Raw genomic sequence first — 23,151 nt, 5'->3', positions numbered from 1 at the left:
GTAACCATGAATGAAAAAAATAAAGGACCATGATTGCAAGTTTTTCACTGCATGAGTAATGCAAGAGGAATAGCATGCAGTTTATGGAAATGTAGAGTATATTTTATATTTGATGAAAGGACTTCTATATACAATATATACATTAGTGATGGGTTGCATTTGAATGGATTTGTAGTTAGACAGATATATCTAGAGAAGATGTTTTGTGAGTGTAGAATCAGGAAAACTAGAGCTTTTTTTGAGGGGGGGGGAATGCACAACTGTGGTTTTAATACACCTTTGAAGAACATGAGTGAGAGAATGATAAAAAAATGCTGAATGTAGTTTCTTAGATCTTCAATTGAGTGAACTATTGAGACGTGGTTGATGGAAGGTGATATAATAACAGGAATAGAAGTAGCTGGGTACATTTTTCAAAAGGATAGGAAGGGAAAACTGGTGGTGGAGTACTGCTTATGAAAAGTGATGACTTATCTCCTGTCAGAGTGGAGGCTTTGGAGAGAAGTAACACTGATGGTTTTGAAAGCATATGGTATGAGGTAGAGGTGAGAAAGACAGGATATTTAGTAGGGTGTTGCTACAAGCCAAGGAGCACAGAGGATGAGAAGCGAGAAATATTCAGGCAGTTGAGTTTGGTAAGTGCAAGAAGAATAATTGTTATGGGAGATTTTAACTACAGCAGTATAAATTGGGAAGAGGAAAATGCATGTACTAATAAGGAAATGGAATTTCTAGAATTCTTGAGGGACAAATGTCTTAGGCAACATGTAATAGAAGGAACAAGAGGTTCAAGAGTTTTGTATTTGGTCATAGCATCAGAAGAGCTGATTATAACTGAGATGGCATCTCTTCCCCCAGTTGGAGAGAGTGGCCATGCAGTTTTGACTTGGAAGATAAATAGACAAGCAAGAATATCAAAGAGAAGGGAAATATATGTGGAATTATAAGGTGGGTTATTATGATAGGCTTAGATATCAACTTGGGGCAGTTCCATGGAGAGAGGAATTGGAAGGGCGAGATATCATTAGTGGAATTATGAACAGAAATTATGAAGGAATATTTGTTAGCAGCAATAGTAAGCTGTATTCCATGAGTGAAGAAGTGGACACGATTCGGTGTAAAGTGGATGACAAACAATATCAAACAGGAACTGCAGGTGAAAAAGAGGTTATGGAAGAGATATAAGGAGAGGGATGGAGAGCAGATGCATGAAGAATATAAAACCCAGTCTAGGAGAGGGAGTAGTATGGTAAAGAAGGCAAAACGGGAATGTGAAGAGATTGGCCCTAAGATCCAAAGGAAATCCTAGCGAATTTTTTTTTAGCTATGTGGCCAGTAGGAGGAGAAATGATTGTCGAAGAAGGACATTGCGGGATAAAAATGGAAATAGACTGACTGATGCAGAGGACATAGTGGAGTTGTTCAATGAGCACTTTATTGGAGTATTTCATCCTGGAGAAGTAGGTTTTAATATTTGAGAGATAGGACAGGTTCGAGGTTTAGAGGTGCAAGAGGAGAGAGTGTTTCAAATATTGAAACACTCCTGTGGGAATGGATGGAATTTCACCATGGGTTTTGAGAGAATGTGCTATAGAACTGACAGCTCCATTGACCTGGCTTTTCAGTGAAAGTCTTGCTATGGGAAAGGTACCCAAAGAATGGATGGAACGTAAGATAGTGCCATTGCATAAGGGTGGTAGCAGACTGAAGTGTCAAATTATAGACCAGTTTGTGTTTCATCAGTGGTTAAGATCTTAGAGAAATTTGTGTGGGACCATATACAGTGTTGGACAGATGAGGGTAATGTTATCTGTGAGAGTCAACATTGGTTTGTTAAAGGTGCTCTTGCTTTAGTAATGATTGCCTTTTATAATAACATGACAAGAGCGGTTAATGAGGGAAAGGCATATTCTGGCATTTTTTTTTGGATTTTTGAAAGGCATTTGACAGGGTTCCACATGATAAACTGATATTTAAGTTGTAGCACAAGGGTTCAGATTTCAGGCTAGTCAACTGGATTCAGGATTTGCTATCTATGAAAGAGTTGTATATGGTGGGGCAAAATCAAGGAGGCAGAAGGTTGCATGTGGGGTCCGACAGGGTTCAGTACTGGGACGTATTGTTTAACCTTTATATCAATGACATTCTCAGTGGATTGCAGGGGAATATTCAGTTGTTGAATATAGGAAGGGTTATTAGTAACAGTGCAGATGTGGTAGCCCTGCAAGAGGATTTGAATAAACTGGACAGATGGGCAAATGAATGGAGCGTGTTAGTTTAATGCAAAATTTAGTCTTGAAGTTTGGGATGCATCAATGTAGGTATACTCTGTTGGAGTAGCTTTACTGGAGGATGTATGGGAGACCAGAGATCTGGGAAAGATGACTGATAGCAACCTGAAATTCAGGGAACATATTTCAAAGGTGGTGAAGGTAACCGAGAGGATTGCTGCAATACTCAGAAGGATGTTGACCTGCTGAGATAAAAGAGTTGTCATTCTATTGTATAAAGCCCTGATCAGACCACACTTGGACCATTGTTCTCAAATTTGGTCCCCGGGATTTGAAGGGGATAAATTAACTGTGGAAAGGGTACAGAGACGGATAACAAAGATGGTTTCAGGACTATTCAATGTTGGTTATGAGGATCAGCTGAAGGAATGTGGACTGCAGAGTTTGGTAGATAGAAGGAGATATGATATGATTGAGACTTTTAAACTGTTGAGAGGTGTTCTTTTGCTTGGGCGAACAGTGGGAGGGAGTGAGGACAAGGGGCCATCCCTGGAAGTTATGAAAGCAATCTGTGAGGAAGAGGGTGAGGAGTGGTTTCTTTGCATGAAGGGTGGTTGAACCGTGGAATGCATTGCTTGATAGCATGGTGAGAGCATGAATGGCCAATGAGTTCAAGGAGTGGTATGATAGTATGATAGACTTTGTGTTTTCTAGGAATGAACTCCAATAATGAGTCTTTTGACTCCATGGAAGCCTGAATCCTAATAATAATAATATTCAATAATACACAGCATTAGAATGATTGTGGACCTGATGGGGGGGGGGGAATACCACAATTTATGTCTACTAATGTCAGAAGCATGCATGTGGAATAAGGAGGAGATGGAGTTTTGGGCATTAGTTGAACTTGGACAAATTAATAGGCACTCATGAGACTTGAAGTTGAAGGATGATATAGTGATAGAAAGTAAAGGGTATAGTGCTTTCAGTGATGATGACAGGAACAAGATGGGGAAGGAATTTTGCTAATAATAGCAGAAATGCAACCAAATGAGTAAGAGTTAAGCAATTTATTAAGTAGTAAATGAGAGGCTATCTAATGTTATAGAGGCCAACAGGAAAGAACATGTAGATGGCTGCTACAGACCAAGGCTGCAAGGAAGGATGTAGATCATGTGCACTGGGAAATTCACACAGGGAGTGCAGGGTGAGTAATTATATAGGGAAGAAATATAAAGGTAATTATAAAGGTCACTGAATAAAAGGAAACAAAATTTATTCAGCAACTGAGAGATAATTACCTGTGACAGCATGTGATGGAAGAAACTCAATGACTAAATATGCTGAATCCAACAATAACATCATCACAGCATTTGTCAGTAACTAAGGTATTCATGTTATCTCTGATTGGGAGGAAATTTCATGCCAATCTTGAGGGACAAATGTCTTAGGCAACATGTAACAGAGGGAACAAGAGGTTCAAAAATTTTGGATTTGGTTATAGCATCAGAAGAGTTGATAATAACTGAGTTGACGTCTCTCCCACCAGTTGGAGAGAGTGACCATATGGTGTTGACATGGAAAATGAATAGACATGCAGGAGTATCAAAGAGACGGGAACTTATGTGGAATTATAAGGCAGGTGATTATAATAGTCTTAGACGTCAACTTCGGGAAGTTTCATGGAGGGAGGAATTGGACGGCCGGGATATCACCAGTGCGTGGGAAATTGTGAAAGAATATTTGTTATCAGCAATGGTAAGTTGTATACAACGAGTGAAGAAGAGGGCGCAATTTGGAGTAAAGTGGATGACAAACAACATTAAACAGGAACTGCATGCGAAAAAGAGGCTATGGAAGAGATATAAGGAGACAGGTGAAGAGAGGATGGGTGAAGAATATAAGACACAGGCCAGAAGAGTGACTCGTGTGGTAAGGAAAGCGAAACTGGAATATGAGAGGAGATTGGCCCTAAGATCCAAAGAAAATCCTAGGGAATTTTTTAGCTATGTGGCCAGTAGGAGGAGAAATGACTGTGGAAGAATGATATTGTGGGATAAAAATGGGAATAGAGTGACTGATGCAGAGGACATAGTGGAATTGTTCAATGAACACTTTATTGGAGTATTTCATCCTAGAGGAGTCAGTTTTAATGCTAGAGGGATAGGACTGGTACGAGGTCTGGAGGTACAGGAGGAGAGTGTGTTTCAGATACTGAGTACTCTGGATGTCAGTAAAGCTGTGGGACTGGATGGTATTTCGCCACGAGTTTTGAGAGAATGTGCTAGCGAATTGACAATACCTTTAACGTGGCTTTACAATGAAAGTCTGGCTTTGGCAAAGGTGCCCAGGGAATGGAAGGAAGGTAAGATAGTGCCATTGCATAAGGGTGGTAACAGACTGGAAGTGTCTAATTATAGGCCAGTCTGTGTGTCATCAGTAGTTGTTAAGATCTTGGAGAAAGTAGTGAGGGACCATGTACAGCATTGGGCAGATGAGGGTAATGTTATCTGTGAGAATCAACATGGATTTGTGAAAGGACGCTCTTGTTTTAGCAATATGCTAGCCTTTTATAATAAAGTTACAAGAGCATTAGATGATGGAAAGGCATATACTGCAATTTTCTTAGACATGGCGAAGGCATTTGACAGGGTGCCACATGATAAGCTGATATTTAAGTTGCAGCACATGGGTCTGGATGTCAGATTGGTCAACTGGATTCAGGATTGGCTGTCTGATAGGTATCAGAGAGTTGTGTATGGTGGAGCAGTTTCCAGGAGGCAGAGGGTTACAAGTGGGGTACCACAGGGCTCAGTACTAGGACCTATATTGTTTAACCTTTATATCAATGACATAGCCAGTGGATTGCAGGGGGATATTCAGTTGTTTGCGGATGATGCGAAGCTGGGAAGGATTATTAGTAATAGCGCAGATGTGGTAGCCCTGCAAGAGGATTTAAATAAGCTAGATAGATGGGCAAATGAATGGGGGTGTCAGTTTAATGCAGCAAAATGTAAGGTCTTGAGGTTTGGGAAACATCGATGGGATGCTGCATACTCTATGGGAGGAGTTATACTGGAGGAAGTAGGGGAGACAAGAGATCTGGGGTTGATGATTGATAGAAACCTGAAGTTTAGGGGACATATTGCAAAGGTGGTGAAGGTAACACAGAGGATTGCTATTATGAGAAGGACACTGACCTGCAGAGATAAGAGGGTTATCATTCCGTTGTATAAGTCTCTGATCAGACCACACTTGGACTATTGTTCTCAGATTTGGTCCCCAGGATTTGAAGGGGATAAATTAACTGTGGAAAGGATACAAAGACGGATGACAAAGATGGTTTCAGGACTGTACAATGATAGCTATGAGGATCGGCTGAGAGAATGTGGACTGCAGAGTTTGGCGGATAGAAGAAGGAGAGGTGATATGATTGAGACTTTTAAACTGTTGAGAGGTGGTTACAGGGTTGACACTGGGGAGTTCTTTCGCTTGGTTGATCAGCGGGAAGGAGTGATGACAAGAGGCCATCCCTGGAAGTTACGAAAGGAAACTGTGAGCAAGAGGGTAAGGAGTGGTTTCTTTGTGTGGAGGGTGGTTGAGCCGTGGAATGCATTGCCTGATGGAGTGGTGGGAGCGAGAACGGTCAGTGACTTTAAAGAGTGGTATGATAAACTTTGTGTTTCTCAGGGGGGGACATCCCCTCGATGAGTCTTGACAGACTTTATGTCTTAGGAAGGACCTCCCTCGAAGAGTCTTTTGACTCCTTGGAGGCCTGAATAATAATAATAATAATAATAATCTTGAACTGCAGAGCAGGTAATTAACCAGGAGACTAAGTGATTAGAAGAGAGCTTGGAACAGTGCTGTGGCATAAGAACCAGCAAAGAAAAGAGCAATATGCTGAAAGATAGTCAAGAGATGTGTAATAGAAGTAGTCAGATTGTATACCCAAAATCAGTAGGATAAATCAGATAGCAGTTGGATGGCATCATTAAAAAAGAAAATGTTGTATGTTGTAGAGTATACAACCAGGAGAAAAGTTGTTGGCATAAGCACAAGCAAGAAGTTCAACTAAAATATGGTAATGCAAAATCTGATTATGAGAGAAAATTAGCCCAGAAGATCAAAGGATATCCCATAGTGTTCTGTTACAAGATCGTAAGTAAACGGAAGAATGATTATGGAAGGATAACTAACAAATGCTGATGATAGGGAGATAACATAAGCATACAAAACTGTTGAATTACTGAGTGATCACTCTGCAAGTGTGTACCGTTCGGTGAAGATATTGCTGTCCCAGATGTGACAGAGATGAATACGAGGCAATTAGGATACTGCAAAATCTTAATGTGAATATGAATAGTGAATTGTGCTATATTTTTCTCAGTAATACAAGTGTCCTCTAGAGGTGCTGCTTTCCGAGTTATTTTTGGTTACCGAGAAGGTGAGGTCAGAGTCGGACGCATCTGCGGTGGAATAGAAGGATTAGTTTTCATTATTTAGTATAGTATATTATAGTATCATGTAAGTAAATTAGCTTATAGTAAAGTGTATAACATAGTATAGTAGAGCATTTAGTTGTAGTAGTTCCTCGGCACTATTTGAATGATGGCAGCGGCCATAGCTCCAATTACAAATGATGTATCACCAAGTCCTACCCAATTTAAGGACTATATTTTGCGTAACATACTACAGGATTCTGTGGCATGTGGTGCTTCTGGTATGTATGTATGCGTCCTGGCAGTTGGATATATGCCGGGTGAGAGAAGGGAGAGTACCTATATGCACAAAATGTAGGCAATGGGAAGAACTTAGTGAATTAGAGATTACTATAACCAACCTTGTTGCATCAGGGGCGGGAGAATCTCAATCTAGAGAGATGAGTAGTGTGATACAGGGTGAGAATAACGAGTGAAATATGGAAAAAATAAGAGTGGGGAGCGTGGAAAGTTTGAATAATTGTGAAGTTTTTGGAGATGGTCTTAAATGGGAGCACGAATGACGAGCAAGAGATAGATGAGCTGAAAGAGGAGGCGGAATGTCTTGGAAATGAGATGAGAAGTGTGAAAGATGAGAATAGGCGAATGGAAGGGATAACTGCAAGGCGAATCAGAAAAGGAGTGAGAGAGTTAGGGGAATGATAGAAGAGGAGAGAATAGAACAATAGTAGAGAGAGTGAGAGAGTTATGAGAATGATAGAAGAGGAGAGAATAGAAACAGTAGAAGAGATGGAATGAGAAAGTTATGGGAATGATAGAAGAGGAGAGAACAGAAACAGTAAGAGAGAGGGAATGTAAGAGTTATGAGAATGATAGAAGAGGAGAGAACAGAAACAGTAGTAGAGAGGGAATGGAAGAGTTATGGGAACAAAGAAGAGGAGAGAATAGAAACAGTAGGAGAGAGGGAATGAGAAGAATGTGAGGGAGTGCTGGAACTAGAGATAGAGTGATGCTAGGACAGCAGGTAAGTAGGGGAACAGAGAGAAAGTGCAAGAGGAAAGAGACAGTGAGGGATGCAGGTGAGCAGTGGCACACCCAGGATTTAACCTTGGGGGAGGGGGCCGAGTTGAACGGATAAAAATATTTTTATCCGTTCAACTAAAATTCGTTAAATTTCATTCATTCAATAAAATTCATTAGGTGATTATAAAAATTTATTTAAAGAATAAAATCCAGTTTTCTTTTCTTTTTACAAAGCTCTTGAATTATTTCATTCATGGTTACATTAATTTCCCTGTGTATATACAGCAAAGCCAGTCCATTCAATCGTGATTGTGTCATGGTAGATCTTAAATAGGTTTTTAAAAGGCGTAAGTTAGAAAATGACCTTTCACTGATGCATGTTGTTACCAGAAGAGTTGCAAATATTTTTAATAAGTTATAGATGTTAGGATATATCATTTTGTCACACTTTGAAACTGCATCAATGGCATTTTTGCATGGAGCTACTGCAAATGGTTTTTCAAATTTCTTATACCACAACTTGAATTTGGTGTTCAAAATTGCTGGATTTGTATAAGGCAAATCACCGGCATAAAATTCACACAACTGATGAAAATCTTCCATTGCAAATGCTGTTGGAGCATCTTTTCCATTTGGTAGAAGAGAAAAAAATTTTTTTTCAAAATGTTGCGGTGCCGAGTGAAATGTTCCTGAAGTTGAGTCAATATTTGGTCAATAAATGGAATTGAAAATAGTTCTCCTGAAATACTCTTCAACAGAATAGGCTGGAACATTGGACCTTAATGTTTGTTTTGATGTAGTCCTTGGCTTTTTAATGTCAATATTAAAATTATTGGCTTTTATACATGCTTCATCATAAATATCTTTAAATAAAGAATCTGGTGTTTGATGAATGGTATTCAATTGAGCCATAACATCATCAACAAAATTTAGGTCAATTAAGAGGTCACTGTCAGATTTTTGCATTATTTTAGACAATGGTAAGGTGTATGCAAATATTTTTTGCAAGCTAAATAAAGATATTATAAAACCAAATTCACACAATGAATTATTCAAAAGTTTTGCGTTAGAGGACGAGTCTCTGTCTTCCCAAGAAATGATTGTTTCAAGACTATGAATCACTGCATCATATAATTCCACCATGGTCATGATGGCTTCATGGCGTTCCACCCACCTATTCAGGCAAACTTGGCATGGTTTCTGTCTCTTACATTCTGGTGTATATTTATCAATGTTGTCAACAAGGACGTCCTGTCTCTTAGTGATATTAAAGAAATTGTGTACCTTTTCAATTATGCCAATGCAATTTCTTATTTCATTCACAGATACAGCATTTCCAATTGCCAAATTCAAACTTGTGATGCACAATGAACATATAAAGCTTGTGGATATATATAGCTGATATGTGAGATTGGACACCATTAAACTTTCTGCTCATTGATGTGGCACTGTCGTAACCTTGCCCATGTAAATATGACAAATCGATGCCATAATTATTTACGCTTTCTAATATTATATTTTGTCGGATACGTTTTTTTCCTGTAGTGCTTGTTACAGGAACAAATTGTAAAATTGTTCACAAACTTTGTTGTCATTTTCTTCATCTAAATACCTGGCACACAAGGAAAGATGTTCAGTGGTAGAAATGTCACAAGTTTCATTGGCAAGAATTGAAAAACATTTCGCCGAAATAATTTTTTCGACCAAATATGGTTCAAAATTATTTCATTATATGCATTTATAATTTGATTTTGTATGTTCCAGCTAATGTAGATAGCATTTTTGGCAGAATGTTTAAAATGTTCAGTCAAGTTTTCATCGGCTGCATCGATTCTTGTTCTTAACAAAGCTCGAAAATTGCCTTATTGCCGATTGGCTCCTGTTCAAATGAAAATTCTCCATAATCATGATGTCCTCTGAAGGGTATATTTTGCTGACCACATAAAATTAGTTTTTATAATCAGCTCTAATCATTTCCGATTAACTGCAACTGTGATGCACTAGCTACATCAATTTGTCGATTGATTGGAATACATTTTCCATCTCAAATATTGTTTAGCCTTTCTTAAGTCATAACAGCCATTATATGATATTTTGGTTTTTGATGATTATTAAATTTCTCAATAGCTTTCTTCCAATTATTATAACCTTGCGTAACTAACTGCCCAGGTACTTCCGATTTAGATTTTCCAACATTAGCAGGTGCAAAAAACACAATATTTACAGTATGCACTATTTTCAACTCGAGAGTACACAAGCCATGTAAATTTTTCAAACCATGTGTATTGAAATGAAAACTTCGGTTGTGAATTGCAGCACAGGTTGCAGGAAAATTAAAATTTGGTTCTGGTTTCCACAACTTTTTCACAATATCTAAATTATTGTCAGAATTAAATGTTTGTTCTTTCAACAATGCGATGTTGTGAGAATTATTAATAACTAAGGAAGTACTTTCTTCTGGATAATTCGATGGTTTTGTCTGACCTACGACTGGGGAAACCGAATCCAAATCGGCACTGACAATATTAATAGCACCAACATTGCTACTAACATTTGAATCATCCTTTTTTGGTTTTGGTTTTTTTTTTGAAAAAGTTCAATAAAATACTCTGCGTACGTTTTTCAGACATAATTTGAAGCACAAAATCCAAAAAATAAAATAAAATCTTTTACAAATTTAACTTTAAAATGTTATTGAAGAATTTATGTATGGTAAATGTTACTCTTCAGAGATGGAAAGCTAAGTTTCAAGTTCAAGACATAATTTTCAACAAATTCAATATGCAAAATAGCACAGAATACGAGCATATAGCACACGACCTATGACTGAGCATCTGCAATGATTCGTGAATACATGATACCCGTGATCCTCCCTGGTCCGCCTCGGACAGCATTTCTAAGCCCAAGGACCAGTAAAATGCCTAAAACAATTCTATGGACCACTATGTAATTTTTTTAAAAACGTATATGGGGTTTACCAACATTTAAGAAAAACTGTGCCATTTATAACATAAATCTAAAAGCATGTTTTGAATATATATGGAAACATAATTAACATGGAAGTAAATGATTAAAAGTGTATTATCATTGAACAAAGTTTTAATTTTTATTAAACAAATAAATATGATATAATTATGTTACTATTTACTTTTAATGAGATAGATGAGCTTCTCGGCCTTGCAAAGTTTCTGGATATCTGGCTCAATATTGGTCGACTTCAGTCGAAGATCGGCACACACACTAAGATGAATTCTGTAATTTGTTTTTATTTGAAGGAGCGATGAAAATCCTTTATCACAAAGATAGGTTGTAGAAAACTGCATGACGATTTTCGATGCTTCAGATAATTCGGGAAATTCACTTCTCACTGAAGGCGAGATCCAGAATTGAGCCAAACCGCGATCATAGAATTGCATTTTAAGCCCACTGTCACTTGAAAGCTCAATTAGCTGTTCTTTTTTCGATAACGAATGGTCGTTCTCGTGACTGCAAGCCTGACATGGATTGTGAACCCACAGAAATTTCTTATAAAAGTTATTCGGAAAATATGTTTCCAAATTCTGTTTCAGAGTTTTGAGGTGGGCACAAACCCTTTCTCAGTGGTTAAATTCTAAACTTATCAGTTTTAGGGCACTATACCAAATAACCAATTGTATTTACCTTTTGAATACTATCCAGGGATGCTCCAAACCTCCCCGTCAGTTTCATCACTTGTTCGTAATCAGGCTACTGTTGATATTGATATACACATCCAAAACTGTAACCAGTTGTCGAATAATAACACAATAATGTAGACATAATTACCGTAAAGGGAGAAAAGTCACAAAACAGAAAAATGTTCCAACAAAATAATCAATTGTATTTACCTTTGAATGCGATCCACTGGTCGAGTGTCCAGCAAGTCAGCAAATCTTTCCTTTCGTTCAGATAATTAATATTATCGCATTGCAACTGATGGGAATTCTGTGTTTCTGTGGATTCGTTACAGACCTTTCCCTTCAGAAACTACACACAAATTGTCATTGAACTCGTTTTGTATTATCACTGTCATCCGAGCTATTTTTCTGTATAAAGAAGATACCAATGTACTTATCCATAATTGAAATACCATACTTACTCGAAAATAACTCGCACCCCTGATTTTACTTTTTGAAAAAAGAAATTAAAGTTTCGCATATACCTCGCAAATGAAAAAAAGCTGAAACACATTCAGAGCAGAGCGATAGTAACTTGCTCCTGTGGTAAACAACATGCCCTCCCCAATAGCCACTATATTGCAGAGGCAAGAAAAACAAGTAATTTTATTATATCAGTTAATAAGGTACCAGCAGTCTGTATAATAAAATTACTTGTTTTTCTCAACAAATAGTGCAATTAGAGACAACTGGTATAAAAACGACTAATTAATGAATCACATGTCCCCTCATACAGAAACTATGCTGTATAGACTCAAGCAAAACTATATGTTGCACCGGCAAACACAGTATCTAACTAAAAACTATTATTATTTAGATGCGTGTGAGTTCGCTCACCGCAGAACAGCAATAACATTCAACCAAACGTGTTAAAACTAAGAAATATACATATAGTGAATGTTGTTATGGCAGTTTCACATATTATTGGAATTCGGTTGAAGAGTTAGCATTTCAACTCAATTGTCAGCTTGCTTTTATCTTTCCGTTGCGCGATTTCCGAAAAATATATAAATACTGAGGTTAACTCAAACACACTTTGTCCAAGTATTACTTGGCACTTCTGAAGATATATTGAGTCTTGGGTGAAGGAGGAAAACCTTCAACAATAAAAATCAATAAACAAGCAATGGTTGAAATGTGGTCATATGGATAACACATGTTCACTTCAAATTTGACAAAACAGCAAGGGAAGTGGAAGCAATAAAACCATATTGTTGTTCACTTCACCCCTCTTTTATTACTTGTCATTCTGCTGCTACAAATTAAAATAGTGGCAGAATGTTCAAGGAATGAACATTCTGCCGCTATTTTTTTTTTTTAAATATCCATTTTATTTCAATAATTTTTACTTACTTATTCAATTTTAATGTTTTGTTTGGATTATTAAAATATATATATATGTTTATTTGGTTAATTTAAGTCTGCCTGTGGACCAGACCACGTGTCCCATTGTTGCAGACCATAGGTTGAGAAACACTGCTATAGGGTACTCTCACCTTGTGACCCCTAATTCATAAGTAGTATAGAAAGAGAAAACATGATACAACATAAATAAAAAAAAAAAATTTTAATTAGGAAAATTTTCTAGTGTTTTTTTATCTTTTTCTTTGGGGGGGGGGGGGGGGATCCCTTGGTCTCCCCTGGGTTTACCACTGCAGGTGAGCAATCAAGGGACAGCGTGGTAAGAGGTGTGATGTATGGAGACTCGATGATCTGTAGTATGCAAGATAGAATGCCTGAGGAGTGTATGCCTGGACAAACGATAGAAAGTGTGGCTATGGCAATTAAGCGGGGTGAAAGTGTGGATGCAATGATTGTGGTGGTTTTTCACAAATGACTTGGGGCAGTATAAATAGGGCCACAAGAAATCTGAGATTTATGCTTGAGGTTGTACAAAAGAAAATGCAGAGAGGAAATATAGGGTGTGTGTGTGTGTGTTGCCCAGGTATGATAATGACGAGCTGAGCAGAAGTGACACTAATGCTTTTGAAAGCATATGGTGTAAGATAGAGGTGGGAAAGACAGGATATTTAGTGAGTGGGGTGTTGCTACAAGCCAAGGAGCACAAAGGGTGGGAAGCAGGAGATGTTTAGGCATTTGAGCTAGGCAAGTGCAAGAAGAATGATTGTTATGGAAGATTTTAACTACAGCAGTATAAATTGGGAAGAGGAAAATGCATGTACTAATAAGGGAATGGAATTTCTAGAATTCTTGAGGGACAAATATCTTAGGCAACATGTAATAGAAGGAACAAGAGGCTCAAGAGTTTTGGATTTGGTCATAGCATCATTATTATTACTATTATTACTGATAATAATAGTAATAATAGTAATAATAATGATGCTATAAAATGATAGTAATAATGAATAGCATGTTAGTCAGAAGAGAGGATTGGAATATGTTGATGCTTGGAGGGCATTTGATGACAGAAAGGAACTGTATGCAAGAAACCGCTTGCATTTGATTGAGGGAGGATCTGGATAGATTGCTGTTTTCTGAACAAGTTGGTGAATTAGTGCAGGAAAACTAGAATTCCTAGGGCAGATAGTAGCAGGGTGGCCTCTTGTGGGTAGGGGACAACATCAGGTAACGCTGAGTTCAGTGGACTCTGGAGGGGATAATGATAGGTATAGAAATAGTGACATTTTTATGCATTATATTAATGCCAGGAGTATCCAGAATAAAGGAGATGAATTGGTGGCACTAATAGCATCAGCCTGTCCAAAGATTATTGGGATCTCTTAGGTGTGGTTGACGGAAGATATAATAACAGGAATAGAAGTAGCAGTGTACAGCATTTTTCGAAAGGATAGGAAGGGAAAACGTGGTGGTGGATTACTGCTTATGAAAAGTGATGACTTATGTCCTCTCAGAGTGGAGGGCAGTGACACTAATGCTTTTGAAAGCATATAGTGTAAGATAGAGGAGGAAAAGAAAGGATATTTAGTGAGTGGGGTGTTGCTACAAGCCAAGGAGCACAGAGATGTTTAGGCATTTGAACTATGCAAGTGCAAGAAGAATGATTGTTATGGAAGATTTTAACTACAGCAGTATAAATTAGGAAGAGGAAAATGCATATACTAATAAGGGAATGGAATTTCTAGAATTCTTGAAGGACAAATGTCTTAGGCAACATGTAATAGAAGGAACAAGAGGTTCAAGAGTTTTTGATTTGGTCATAGCATCAGAAGAGTTGATTATAACTGAGATGACATCTCTTCCCCCAGTTGGAGAGAGTGATCATGCAGTTTTGACTTGGAAGATGAATATAAACATGCAGGATTATCAAAGAGAAGGGAATATATGTGGAATTATAAGGCAGGTGATTATAATATTCATAGATATCAATTAGGGCAGTTCCATGGAGGGTGGAATTGGAAGGCCGGGTACATTAGTGCTTGGGAAATTGTGAAGGGATATTTGTTAGCAGCAATAGTAAGCTGTATTCCACGAGTGAATAAGACGACACAATTTGGTGCAAAGTGGATGACAAACAACCAAACAGGAACTGCAAGTGAAAAAGAGGTTATGGAAGAGATATAAGCAGAGGGGTGGAGAGCAGACGCATGAAGAATATAAGACTCAGTCCAGGAGAGTGACTAGTATGGTGAGGAATGCAAAACTGGAATATGAGAAGAGATATGGCCATGAATTCCAAAGAAAATCCTAGGGAAATTATTTAGCTAGGTAGCCATTAGGAGGAGAAATGATTGTGGAAGAATGACATTGTGGGATAAAAATGGATATAGACTGGTAGCAGACTGGATGTGTCAAATTATAGGTCAGTTTGTGTTTTATTAGAGGCTGTTAAGATTTTGGAGAAATTAGTGAGGAACCATATACACCATTGGACAGATGAGGGTAATATTATCTGTCAGAGTCAACATGGATTGGTTAAGAGGTGCTCTTGCTTTAGTAATATGATTGCCTTTTATAATAAAGTGACAAGAGCAGTTGATAAGGTCAAGGCATATACTGCCATTTCAGTGATTTCGCAAAGGCATTTGACAGGGTGTCACATGATAAGCTGATATTTAAGTTGCAGAACATGGGTTTAGAGGTCCGGTTAGTTAACTGGATTCAGGATTGGCTGTCTGATAAGTATCAGAGAATTGTGCATGGTGGGGCAATATCAAGGTGGCAGAAGGTTACAAGTGTGGTCCCCACAGGTCTCAGTACTGGGACCCGTATGGTTTAACCTTTATATCAATGACATTGCCAGTGGATTACAGGGGATTATTCAGTTGTTTGCAGATGTGGCAGCCCTACAAGAGGATTTGAATAAACTGGACAGATGGGCAAATGAATAGGGGTGTCGGTTTAATGCTGTAACATCTCCAAGTTTGAGATACATCGATGGGAGGCTGCATACTCGATTGGAGGAGCTATACTGGACCAAGTAGGGGAGACAAGAGATCTGGGGTGATGGGTGATTGAATCCTGAAATTCAGGGAACATTGCAAAGGTGATGAAAGTAACCCAGAGGATTGCTGCAATACTAAGGACACTGATATGCAGTGATAAAATAGTTATCCTTCCATTGTACAGGACTCTGATCAGACCACATTTAGACTATTGTTCACAAATTTGGTCCTCAGAATTTGAAGGGGATAAATTAAATGTGGAAAGGGAACAGAGGCAGATAACAAAGATGGTTTCAGGAATGTACAATGTTAGTTATGAGGATTGGCTGAGGGAATGTAGACTGCAGAGTTTGGTAGGTAGAAGGAGGAGAGGTGATATGATTGAGACTTAAACTGTTGAGAGATAGTTACAGGGTTGACATCAGGGAGTTCTTTCACTTGGTGGAACATCCGGAAGAAGCGATTACAAGGGGCCATCCCTGGAAGTTACAAAAGAAAGCTGTGAGCAAAAGGGTGAGGAGTGGCATCTTTTCATGGAGAGTGGTTGAAACGTGGAATGCATTGTCTGATACTGGTCAGAGCAAGAACGGTTAATGAGTTCAAGGAGTGGTATGATAGACTTTGTGTTTCCTAGGATGGACCTCCCACAATGAGTCTTTCGACTCCATGGACACCTTAATAATAATAATAATATAGTCAGGTCATTAAATGGGATGGCAGTCCTGTGTATTATGAGAACATGCAAGAAATTGCCAGCACCTCTGGCCAAGCTGTTTAATTTAAATCTCAATTGTGGGCAGGGGTTACAGAAGTGTAGAAAGAAGCAAAATAGTTCTTTCTTAACATGGCTCTGAGACAGATATAGCCAATTATATGCAGATCAGTATCTCAGGAGTTGAAATGGATGGATGGGAATACCTCTGACAATACAAGTTTATGAGGGAGTATTTCTTGCCTTACTTTTTTTAATAAACAGTTGAGATGAAAAAGAAAATGACTTCACCATGATATCTGCTAGATTTAACAAATGCATTTTACATTATTCCAAACATTTGAGCAAATGGAAATAGACATGAAGCTGGTGATACGGACAAGATGGATGATTTGAATTCAAAAGGTTGGTGACTAGTTGTGTGCCACATGGCTCTGTACTTGGGTTTTTACAATTTAATTTGTACATCAGTGTTATTGGAAATGAAGGGCAATTATGATGGTGGTCTGAAAAGTTCTTGGCCTAACAATGAAAAAACAAATTTATAATTTCAAAATTATTTTTATTTTTCAACATAATCTCGCTTAAGACTAATACATTTTTTCCAGCGATGCTCCAGCGCCATTATCCCATCCTTGTAGTGGTTCTCAGTAAGATCTTCAAAAAACCCCTCTACAGCTGCAATCACCTCTTGATTCGAAGAAAAACACTGACCAGCGAGAAAGAGTTTTAGTTTTGGGAAGAAATAGAAGTCAGAGGGAGCCAAATCTGGGGAATAGGGTGGATGTTCCAACAATTCATAGTGCTGATCCCTTAATTTTTCAATTGCTAAAACACCTTTGTGGGCGGGTGCATTTTCCTGATGAAAGATGATTTTTTTTCTTCTGCAAACCTGGTCTTTTCTCATGAATTTTTTCGTCTAGTCTGGTTAAAAGATCGGAATAATATTCCCCGGTTATTGTTTTACCCTTTTCAAGATAATTAATAAACAAAATGCCTTTAGCATCCCAAAACACCGATGACATGACGTTTCCTGCTGATGGAACCGACTTTGTCTTCTTTGGCGTTGATTAACCGGTTTCTGTCCACTGTATTACTATGGATAAATCAACACACAAAATCAGTTTTATTCTTGTTAAAATGCTCCAAGCACTGTTCAGAGATTTTCATGCGAGTGTGTTTTTGATCTACTGTGAAGAAGCGCAGCATGCATCTTGTGCAATGCTTTTACATTTGCAATTCTTCATGCAAAATATATCCTATAGCAGGCGTTCCCAACCCTTTGCCCGCGGGTACCATGGCGCCCATTGAACAATATGCGTGTGCCCGCCACTGTTCAACCATGGGCTGTATAGTTTGAAATAATCACGTGCACATTACACAACGATTCATTTCACTGGCCAATGAAATGCAGTGCCAAAGATCACACTAACTTACATACATATATATATATATATATATTTAAATTTTTATATAATGTAAACTTTTAAGTGGTAAAACATTTGATTATAATGTAAACTTTGTATGTATTCATTTAACAAAAAAATTCAAAAAATTTGCTTGAAAAAATTGATGGTGTCTGTCGCCCTACCAGTATTTTAGAATGTGCTCTAGGAAACAAAAAGGTTGGAAACCCCTGTCCTATAGTCTCAACAATTTCACGCACTTTGACTCGCTGGTCATCCAATACCATATCGTGTACTTGATCAATCATTTCTGGTGTAATTACACTTATTATTATTACTCTGGTGTTATTGCACTTGATCAATGATTTCTGGTGTTATTACACTTTTTGACATCCTTCACATGGTTCATCTTCAAAGCTGGTACGACCACGTTTAAACTCAGCAGCAGCCCATTGCTTAATTGTCAAAAACGAAGGAGAAGAGTGCCATAAACTTTTATGAACTTCGAATGAATTTCTTTTGCCGTTAAATCTTTTTTTACAAAGAATTTTATAACCGCACAATACTCAATTTTATCCATTTCAAGGGATACAGACAACACTTTTGCTTCCGATAGCTGTATAAAACAAACTACTTGATAGAATGGCTTGCAATTTCACATGGATGCTTATGACAGATGTACCAACTTATAAAAAAAAATCTTGCCAATAGTGTTGCCTTCTATGGTCGAGGCCAAGAACTTTTCAGATAACCCTCGTATCTATGCAGGTCTTGCCATAAATATTACAACTTCCATGTGTTGCGCATAGAATTGCGCGAGCCCAGTTCTGTTAGTGGCATTGTGCACAGCCAACATTCGTGTGTTTATTAGTAGAGAGAGTTTTCCAGATTAACATGGAGTGGGGAGATTATGAGACACTTGATACACTTTAGCAGAGATTTTGATCCTCTTACAGAAATGCAATTTGAATACCCCTGATATGTCACACTCCCTCCCCACCAAACCATCACTGATGCAGGGTGATTAAGTCTTTGAATCCTGGGTACTATGTCACATGCTGTGCAATCAAGTATATGCTCTGGATGGTTGCACAGCATATGACATAGCACACAGGATTCAAAGACTTCATCACCCTGCATCAGTGATGGTTAGGTTGGGAGGGAGTGTGACATATCAGGGGTATTCAAATTGCATTTCTGCAAGAAAGGGATCAAAACCTCTGCTGAAGCGTATCAAGATTGTGCTGGAACTTGTGGCACCACCCTCGAACAACACCATTTACAGTAGGCAGTGGACCTTCCAACATGATTCAGTCCCTGCACAACATGGAAAGGAGAACCACACAAAGTGATTGGGGGTAAATGAGCCCAACCACATATCACTACTTAATTGGTTATCTGGAAGTCGTGATCTGAATCATTTGGATTTCAAATTGTGGTTGGAGCTTGAGAGAGCAGCATGCAAGAAATGACATCCCAGCAAGCAGTGGCTGTGTTTCTGCTGGATGTTGTGCATTCTGCCATTGATATGTGGCCTCACAGACTTTGGGCATGTGAAGGCAAAATGGTGACATTTCAAACATTGTGTGCTGCTATATGCATATTATACATGTGGTTTGTATGTACTGAAAGCTGTAAATGATTTAATGATAGATGAAAGGTTTATGTGCTGTTCAAGTTGGAACAGTATTTACTGCTAGACTAGGTGCTTATTTGCTGATGATACAAAACTGTGTTGAGCAACAGTTAATAAAGGTGAAGATTCTGCAGGATGATTTAAACAGACTGCCAGTATGGGCAATGGATAACAGTAGCCAGTTTAATGTGACAAAATGTAAGATTATGCACTTTGGGATGTAAAGATTAAATGCTGTCAGTATAGTGAGGAAATTGGATGGCAAAAAAAACCCCCCGATGAGGCTTGAGATTTGGAGATCATTGCAGAAGTTGCCAAAATAATTAAATGAATTACATGATTTTTTTAAATGAATTAAATGATTTTGAAGAATACACAGAGATAAAAAAAATAATAACCCCATTTTCTCTGATATGGAGAGATAATGAGGTTATTGTCACTCTTTGGAAGGTTTTGAATATGGCTACCTCTGTACTACTGCATACAGGTCTGTTTGTCTGGATTCCTTGGAGATGAGGTATTGGTAGAGATAATTCAGCAAAGACATCAGGACTAGCTTTTTTCACTTGCTGAGAATCTCCATGGAGTCCAAAAAATCATTACGGAAGAATTAACTCCATCCATTGCCTGTCATACCTCTCCTTGAACATATTCTACTCATTCATCACTCTTCAAGTTAGAAATCTAGTCCTGATATCCTTGCTGACCAGACTCTTACTCAATTTCAGGGGTAACCCTATTGTTCTGAACCTTCTAATCACGTACTAAAAATCCTCTGCATCAATTTCACTTTCCCTTGAGTAATTTATGTTTCTATCATATCTCTTGTTTTCCACCTATCTGCAATTTGCAAACTTCAGTCTATTCTTGTATAGAGAATTCTACAGACCACTCACTGCCACTACTTTCTCACAGCCAAGAAACCCAGATGTGGCATGGCCAAAGCCTTAAAAAAAAAAAAAAAAAAAAAAGATCTCTACTTGTAACACACTTCTTCAATGACCAAGTAATCCAAAGTTATTGTTTAGGTTATATTTGGTCATTCAAACATATAATTAAATTGTAATATATTGATCTTTAATTGACCATGATTTATAAACATCTAATACCAACACGTTTTGCCAACGGGGGCTGTCCGGCTTCTTTAGGGCTTATAACAGTAAGAGAAAAAAAACTCAAAGTGGCTAGTATAGAGAAAATGGAGTAACACTATCATATAAATTAAACATTAAAACAGAACGCATAATATTACACGCATGGAGCATGTTGTGTTAGTCACTGTTATGAGAGCACGTTCTGTAGTTTTGATAACAGTGACTAACACAACACGATCCATGCGTATGTTATGCATTCTGTTTTAATGTTTAATTTATACGATAGTGTTACTCCATTTTCTCAGTACTAGCCACCTTGAATTTTTTCTCTTACCGTTATAAGCCCTGAAGAAGCCTGTTGGTATTAGATGTTTATAAATCATGGTCCATTAAAGATCAATATATTACAATTTAATTATAATCCAAAGTTACTTTCCAATATCTGCCTTTCCTTTGTCCACCAACTTCAATTTTTTTAATTCCATCAATGCTGTATACATATAGTATTTAACCTTTACATCCCAAAAATGCATACCGTTACACTTTCACATTAAAACTGACTTTAATGGCAATTGACATAGTAGAAAGATCCCTGGAAACATGTTGACACAAGAAATTTAATAATACAGCGATCGTTATACAGCATATAAGGTGTGATTAGTTTTCCAAATTTCGTGTGACTGACTAACTGATGTTTGCCTTCTTTTTCTCTTAATAACGGGATCTTTAAAGCCATTGTATTTTGCATATTATTAATTTAATTTATAAAATAACCAACAGTTACAATGGTTGCATTTTATTAGAGATACTGTAATCACCAAATGAATTGTTATTTTTAATTATTTTATTTTTACTTAGGATCTTAATAATGGGAATGCCCGAGGGTTGCTGCCAAAAAATTCATCAAAAAATTCATATCGACTCCCTGGTGGAATCTATTGCAAATAACTGTTCTAGTTTAGAACGACTGGAATTACGATGGGATGCTGACACTCTTCGTTTCAGTGATCGCAGTAGTAAAGCTATTGATCTGATCCGAGTTAAATGTTTGAGACTGCGTTGTATGACTTTAGCTGATGGCAAATATTTTGAGTTAGTAAAATCCAACTTTGAACGTGCAGATCGCCAAACTGTTGTAAGGACAACAACTAACTGCAGAGTCACATTATGTTATCTGCTTCAGTTCTACAAAGACTTGCTTTTCAATTGACTGGCTATCAATCCTCCTGTTTTAACTAATTTAAATTTCATATACCAGTGTACAACATGATAAAATAAATGCATATGTAAGTCATTCAATTTCTAGTTCTTTCCCCATTATTATTATTTTTTTTTATAATTTACTCCTTAATATTAACCAAAATAAAAAAAAAATACAGTATTGTTTTAGTAGCAAATCAAAGAAATTCTGAAAAAAAATAAAAAAATAAAGGGTGCTTTTATTTTTTTTTTTTCTGTGGAATGATATTAAAATTAAACTTAGAATATAAATTAATATTTTAACTTCACTGGATAAAACTACCATTTTTACTGAAACACAGAAAGCAACTTTTTCTTCCCCCTTTACTAGTTACATTGTGATAACACTTTACAAATGAATATGTATTTTAATTGTTATATAATAGTAAAATATTTATGTTTAATTTATTTTTTTCAACTAATTACTGAACAAGTCAAAAGTTATAATAAATTTAGTTTAATCCTTTATCCAAGTGTGAACAAACAAACTTTATGCCTGAAAGTATCTTCAGGACTGGGGTAAGGTAGTACAACACTGGGCAACTCTTAGCAAAGGTGGACCAAGCTAACAATACTCCTATCTCAGTATCTCCCATAATGCAAAACACATCTCCTTGCAATATGTATAATGTTATGCATTAAGGGAAGGGCCACTACCCAGACTAGTTTCGACCTTTATTGAGGTCTCTTCAGTGGGAGCCAGGCCCAGAAGTGGAGATATCAGGCAGAAGCAATGGCGAGGTCATCTTTACCTATAGGAGTTGCCAAATGGTGTGCCACCTTTTTATTAAATTACTCTGGATTTAGAGAAAGATGTTGAAAGTTTATTTTTCACTTGGTTAGACTATAATAAATTTAGTTTAATCCTTTATCCGAGTGTGAGCAAACAAAGTTTGCGCCTGGATCTTCAGGACTGGGGTAAGGTAGTACAACAGCAGGCAACTCATAGCAAAGGTGGACCAAGCTAACATCACTCCTAGCTCAGTATCTCCCATAATGCAAAACACATCTCCTTGCAGATATGTATAATTGATACAAAATTAATAACAGAAAAAACTCACGTACAAAGATTATTTAATAGTACAGGGTGTCCCAAAATTCACGCAAGATTTAAATTTAGCGCCATTTGTGCGGTAAAGTGTTGACGAGAAAAAAAAGACAGCGTGACAGCTGACAGTTCAGGGTTATTAAAAATGACCATACACAGCGAAGAGAGTTCGTTGAATGGATTATGGAACAACAACAAGTGGATGCTTATTTTTCGAACAAAATCATCTTCAGCGATGAGGCTCATTTTCATCTTGATGGC

General features: G+C 37.5%; 1 protein-coding gene across 2 annotated transcripts in view; it reads left to right on the top strand.

Annotated features, from left to right (window-relative positions):
* Positions 1-21,902, top strand: part of FipoQ (F-box/LRR-repeat protein FipoQ) — a 303,650-nt gene extending 281,748 nt beyond the window's left edge. For both annotated transcript variants that reach the window (XM_090393073.1, XM_090393072.1), the window contains exon 7: positions 21,462-21,902. In XM_090393073.1, the coding sequence (XP_090249199.1) occupies positions 21,462-21,813 (352 nt within the window). In that variant the 3' untranslated portion in view covers positions 21,814-21,902. The remainder of the gene's footprint in view (positions 1-21,461) is intronic.
* Positions 21,903-23,151: the final 1,249 nt, after the last annotated feature.

Source organism: Typopeltis vanoorti, chromosome 5, assembly GCF_054136105.1.
Source record: "Typopeltis vanoorti isolate ZY-2024b chromosome 5, IOZ_Tvanoo_1.0, whole genome shotgun sequence".
NCBI classification, from domain to species: Eukaryota; Metazoa; Arthropoda; class Arachnida; order Uropygi; family Thelyphonidae; genus Typopeltis; species Typopeltis vanoorti.
The sequence above is the reverse complement of the archived record's forward strand: the minus strand, read 5'-3'. Positions and strand labels throughout refer to the sequence as shown.